The sequence below is a fragment of the Teleopsis dalmanni genome, chromosome 2 (assembly GCF_002237135.1).
Source record: "Teleopsis dalmanni isolate 2A chromosome 2, ASM223713v2, whole genome shotgun sequence".
NCBI classification, from domain to species: domain Eukaryota; kingdom Metazoa; phylum Arthropoda; class Insecta; order Diptera; family Diopsidae; genus Teleopsis; species Teleopsis dalmanni.
In genome coordinates this window covers 14,881,178-14,887,817 of record NC_051847.1, presented here as the reverse complement: position 1 = coordinate 14,887,817, position 6,640 = coordinate 14,881,178, and the positions used below count along the sequence as shown (strand labels likewise).

General features: G+C 29.0%; 2 protein-coding genes across 2 annotated transcripts; both read left to right on the top strand.

Annotated features, from left to right (window-relative positions):
- Positions 1 to 3,496: 3,496 nt before the first annotated feature.
- Positions 3,497 to 4,052, top strand: LOC119685531 (cuticular protein 47Eg-like). Its single transcript, XM_038099835.1, has 2 exons — positions 3,497 to 3,578; positions 3,654 to 4,052. Exons 1-2 carry the CDS (start codon positions 3,567 to 3,569, stop codon positions 3,996 to 3,998), a joined length of 357 nt encoding a protein of 118 aa, XP_037955763.1. The 5' UTR covers positions 3,497 to 3,566; the 3' UTR covers positions 3,999 to 4,052.
- A 2,016-nt stretch (positions 4,053 to 6,068) lies between these two features.
- Positions 6,069 to 6,408, top strand: LOC119673980 (larval cuticle protein 9-like). Its single transcript, XM_038085103.1, has 2 exons — positions 6,069 to 6,080; positions 6,145 to 6,408. Exons 1-2 carry the CDS (start codon positions 6,069 to 6,071, stop codon positions 6,406 to 6,408), a joined length of 276 nt encoding a protein of 91 aa, XP_037941031.1.
- Positions 6,409 to 6,640: the final 232 nt, after the last annotated feature.

Here is a 6,640-nt window from a genome sequence, read left to right as displayed (position 1 = left end):
TACCTGTTTTCTTCTTCATTTTTCATGATGTGACTTTGACCAATCCTTTACCTGACATCGTTTCCAAGAATATAAATTAATATTTTTTCATAATATATGAAATATGTGTTTATTTGCATTTTAATTAAAATTATTATAATTTGTTCTTTATGTATTAAATTAATTCATGCAATTCTAAGCAAGAATCTAATAATTTAATATGTATAATCAGAATAAATTTCAGTTCATAAGTACAGAACAAAAAAAAACAATTTTTAGGTGTTACTTATAAATATTGAAAAAAAAAAATTAAATTAAAAAAAAAAACAACAAAATTGCTGTTTGTTATTTTGTAAATAATTGTATCTACAACTTCTATTTAATTACAAAATATTTATGACTTCAAAACATCTGATAGCTCTGCAAACGAAATAATCATACCTCAGTTTTTTTATTATTTTCTTAGCAGATTCTCTTCTCTTCTGTGTTGCAAATGTCAATCAACTTTGAATGTTGAAATCATTTTGCAATAAAACTGTTTCGCCTACTCTTGGTGTGGAATAACAAATTAACTCGGAATAGTTTCGCTGCTTGGCTGGTTGACATTGCCGATGGCGCGTGAGATATGTGATGAAGTTGGAGATGCTAGTCCATCCCAACCGAACATAAAGTTTACTGTAAAAGCGAAAATAAAACCTATCGAGATACATGCAGATGTTATCTTGTGGTGAATTTCGTCAGTGAAAAGCCGACAAAATGTCTGTTACCTAACGAAGAAACGTATTAAAATTAAAAGCGGCAAATAAACAATAAAATTTGTTTATAATTTTTATTCTGGATATAATTGTCATATATATGTAATTTATGAGAACATTGGCATGCTAAATTAATTTAACTTTTGTTTTTATTGTTCACATGCATTGCGGTAGATTATTGTTAATATTAAGTACGTGTGGTGAATACGAAAATTTCTTTGTATAGTGTGTCTTAGACTGTATTTAAAACGGTTTAAAAAATATACATATTCAACTAATATTCATATTATTTGATATAGTAAATTAAAATCAATATGTTTGTGAAATTATTTTGTAAGAAATACATAACTTAACCGAAAGATTCTGTACCACAATACATAATATTATGATGTATTATGTACGTCAATATCCAGAGTTCAATGCACGCCTTTAGAATCGTTGGGACAAAAGACTTAAGCAACAAACTGCAATTTCCACGTAAGTGAAATATGTAAGGGAAATTGATAATAATATAATATAATTTTATTTTATATTGCTGTGGGAATAGATAAAACTTATGTAATATTAAATAAATTATTTACTTTGTTAATATTTAGTAGACACATATTATCTATTATTCCCAAAATCTTTTTCAATTAATTTTAAAGGATTAGACTATTTTGGTGTTCACCAGTAATCTTTGGCTTAATATTCCGATTTCTGAAGGAAATTCATTTGCCAACGAAATGCGTATTTTGAGAGCTTTGAGAAAACCTATTACTTGGAGGGATTAAGAAAATTTGAAATACGCTGGACTAAATGTATCGAGCTAAAAGGTGATTATGTAGAAAAATAAAATATTTATAAAATATATATTTTTACTTATTGTCGAAAAACTTTGTTTTTTCAACAGGTTCACTGACTTTCAAACCGCCCTCGTTTGTTATACATTTGATGTCTACCAAATACTACTTTGTGTTAGAAGATTTTATATAGAGTTTTATAATTTATGCTCTTATTCTTATCTTCTCTAATTATAATGGTAAGCTATTAACTTATTATTTTGAATCAGTTAGAAATTGTTTTAATCTCGGCGTTAAAGATACTATCTTTTTACCTATGCGTATGGAACTTTTCAATTCGAATTTTTCCCGGCTTCAATGAATGTGGCAAACTTAAGCATATGGATTTATATTATTAAAAATAATATTTTATATTATTTATGTTATAAAAAGCATTAACTGATATTACTTTCAAAATGATACGTATCCTGGTTTGTTTTTTATAATATTAGAATAACTTATAAAATAAAAACATAAATCAGTAAAATAAACCAAAATAAAAATCTTTTTCTTATCGACAAAATTGAACTCAAAAGTATCAAGTCATGATATAAACCTTTTTCTATATAGATTATTAAAATTGATTATATACCTTCTGCTCAAAAAGTTTGTTAACTACTCCTTAAGTAATAGAACTTTTTCAAATTTTTTTTTTTTGTTATATTGGTACACCCTTTCTTGACATATTCTACAAATTTGAGCACCATCTGTCAATTAGTTTGTTTACAGCAGATGTTAATGTGAGACTACCTCAAGTGCATTTAACGATTTTTAGTATGGAAAATTCTTGTTGTACGCGATTTTTTGACCAAACACGGCACCACTGTCATCGCTCAGGCACCATATTTGTCAGATCTGGAGCCGTGCGACTTTTTCCTGTTCCCGAAACTCAAATTGCCCCTTCGTGGTAAGCGTTTTGAGTCGATTGAATTAGTAAAAGAGAACTCGCTGAAGGAACTAAAATCCATACTTTCACGGGCCTACGAAAAGTGTATGGAACATTGGGTTAAGCGTTGGCATATGTGTATCGCTTCAGAAGGAGCATATTTTGAAGGAGATAAAATAAATTTGGAATAAAATTTAAATTTGTGTGTTTTATTTACAAAATCCGAGTACTTTTGGAGTAAAAGGTAAGTTTATTTTCTAAAATTATTAAAAACTGTTAACATATGTAAATGTAACTCAGTTCTCTTAAAGGTACTATGATATGTACTTTAGAAACTTATTGGTACAATAATCCTCAGCTCCCCTAGTTTGGCATTTCATATAAATAATATCAAAAATCAGAGCGATTACGTAGGGTATTTATTTGTTGGCTTCGACTTAATCAAAATTTTAATGATCGCTTTTAAATGTTTGATAAATCTGACAACTTTGTTTGCATTTGTCTTGTCTGAAATGCTTAAGGGCATCACAAACGCATTAAAATTGAATTTAAAATAAATTTGCATAAAAGGCGTTTAAACTAAAACAAAATACCACAACTCACATGTCTCGTGCCGCTAATCGAGTCAACTATTTATGCAGAAGTGGATTAAGACCCTCAGGGTAGGTCAAGGTTACTTAGCAAACATAGACGTTATCAATATTTTTATTAATAAATATTCCTGTAGGAAATAAAATTAATGAAAAAATACAGCGCTCGACTTTCCTAGATAAAGAACTGCTTTAAGTATTAACGATTCTTTCCATATGACGTCAAATTGCCAAAGGCAAATCGATGTCGTAAATTTCAGAGCCGGTTTAGTAATTTTTAAATATCGGCATTTCATGCATATTCTTATGTTAATTCAATATTGAGACAAATCTTTTTAAATCAATTTTCAAAAATTTCTGGATTCTGACCGGTTTTTAATTTTATACTCCGAAGCATATGTGATTAAAATATATGTTATATTGATAAATTTAAATTAATTAAAATTTTCTAATTTTCAATATAAAAGGCCCATTAACACCGAAAAATGTCATCAGTTAAACTTTGAAGCTTACTGCACAAAAACAAAAAATAAAAATGAAATTCTTCGTAAGTATCTTTATTAGAAAATCATATGCTCTATCAGTTGATTTCTACTAGATTCATATATTTTGAATCTTCTAGGTTGTATTCGCTTGCCTTTTGGCCGTAGCCTTCGCCGGTAATGACGTCAATGTCATCCGTAGTGATGCTGAAGTCAATGTTGATAACTTCAAATATGCTTATGAATTCGACAACAGCATCAAAGCTGAACAACAAGGCAACTTGAAAGGAGAAGATACCTGGGTCGTCAATGGTCAATACTCATATACCTCACCTGAAGGCGAACAAGTTTCCTTGGCTTATACCGCTGATGAAAATGGTTATCATGTTGATGCTGCCAACCCATTGTTGCCCACTCCACCACCAATTCCAGCAGCCATCCTCCGCTCTTTGGAATGGATCGCAGCTCATCCCTCAAAGGAATAAATTGCGGAATAGTTTGACATGTTTTTATGTCATAGTTTAGATGAGCACAATGTACCTTGGTTTAACTTAACTATTATTTTAAATAAAATGATTTTGTTTTATTTAAATTCATATTTTTCTTACTATATTTGTTTTATAAGCTTCCTTTATTATTTTAATTATGTAGAGACTTACTCATTTGTAGGCAATGCTTAAGGAAATACCACTTTAGCTTAACAATTATCTAAACTTAAATAGTACAAAAGCAAGCTAAGATGATATATAAATGAAAGCAAATATAAAGTACATATAATATAAAATATGTAGAGTTATTTAAACTTTATATAAACACGGAAGATGTTTAGTCACATTTCCAATGCAAACCTATCACTCAGAACAATTATAATTGGATTCCATTTACGTATCAGGAAACCAACAAAAACCAAGCAAATTCACTTCTAGGCAAGTTTTAACTTGGAACCTGGTTATAAAAAGACGGTTGAAAAATAAATATCAGAAGCGTGAAGATGGAGAAGATGAACCTATGTTGGTTACTAGGTAAAAAAGTGTCAGTGAAAACTTACAAATGACTGGACATTTAGTAATTATTCAAATATCTACTGATATTGTTAGGTTATTATCATAGTAGACAAAAGCATAGACAGATGCAGATAAAATTATATACATAGTTATGATGTAGAGATTAGTTAATAGGAATGAATATAAATAATTATTTTATGGGGTTAGTTAATAGAGTATGTTTTGTTATACTATCATGTATATTTCCAGTAGTTAGTTGTTTTCCGGGTTTTGACAGTGTTACGGGAGGTACTGCCTTATGCGTGGAGCTGCGGCCGATCTATTTGCATGACTGCGGGAGGATAGAATTCATGCAATGAAGATGTTGGCACACTTAGGTTGTTGATGTGTGAGTTCGCTATGTTGACTTGAGTTTTTGAATGTAAGTTTTAGCAGTGAGCAATACACTGCAGTGAACACAATGAAAGCATAGGTTTGCAGCTACAGAAATGATTATGGGCCCATGGTGGTGACGAGGTTCCAATGTATGGAGCTCATTTTGTGACTGGAGGTCTGCACACCAAATTAGGATAGATAAAATATAATGATTAACTTCTGATGCAAAAGCGAGATTAAATTCTAAAAAATATGGTTAGATGGTATTGAAAAGGATCTCAAAAAGATTAATAAATAGAATCACATTTATATCTTTATATCTAAGGATATAAAAATTTCTTACAGATTTTTACTTAATTTCTTTACGACGAATTTTGCTTTAAATACTTCTTTATTGACTAGAAAACAATACCACTTTCTGTTGTAAATAATTATACTATTGGAAATTTTGATTATAAAATCGATGCAAGTGCAAATAAATCTAGTTTATATATATTTAGTATGAATTAATTAGGCGCTAAATAGACTAAGAATAAGATTATACAATACTTAATTGAATTTATTAACATAGAGTAATATACACTTAACTATATATTAAGTTTATTAAGTATTTTATGTATCAGAAATATGCAGATTAGATATTTAATGGTGATCGTAAAAAATCTTTGTTGTATATCTTTCTTAATATAATTATGTATTTTATATAAAAAAAATAATTTATTTAGTAAAATATATATAAAACAATAAAATGCTTACTTTGTGCAATTCATTGGCAATACCCATTGTATAGGCGCCATAGTATATAATACGAAGAATATTTGTATTATCGATACCCGTGTTAGGTAAATTTATTTTTAAAAGTCTAAATAATATTAAAAAAATCCAGTTTTTCAATACAATATAATGACACATTAATGACATTTAGAATGTTTTCATCGGTATTTCATATCATATTTACGATGCAGTCATTTCCATAAAAATTTGTATAGTCTGCATGGAATACATTTCGATTCGTTTTATTGTGTCAAACTTTTTTTATTAATCATGTCTCATACATTAGAAACTAGAATTTGTAGTCTTTAACTAATTTTCAATTGTTAATTTTTATATAAATAGTGCATGATCAAAATCGATTCACTATCAGTTTGCATTTGCTTTCAATAAAAAACAGATAAAATGAAATTCATCGTAAGATCTAAAGTTCTACTCTCTAGTTTTAGAACCAAATTTTAGTTTTCATAATAATTTCCAGATTGTGCTTGCCTGCCTCTGCGCCTTAGCTTTTGCTAATGAGGATGCTAATGTCTTGAAGAATGACGCAGAAGTTAACCCAGATAGCTTCAAATATGCTTATGAATTCGATAATCACATCAAGGCTGTGCAGGAAGGTATCTTGAAGGATAAGGATCTCTGGTTTGTGAGTGGCGAATACGAATACATTTCACCTGAAGGCAAGACTGTTAAGGTTTCCTATGTTGCTGACGATACTGGCTATCATCCAAAAGTATTCGTTTAAACAGTTCGATGAATTTTTTTTAAAAATAGAAACAAAAATAAAAAATATTTGAATGTATTTTGCTTGGTTTTTCTAAAATTCAACTATATTTTGTATATATTTAGAATTGTTTCATTCTGGTTCAATATGGGTCATTGTAAAGCAATTTTTTCTTTTGTCAATATTACTCAACTTATAAATAACAAGCTATGCTCCATAAGTGTGGATGAACTAACATTTCTTCATATAAATT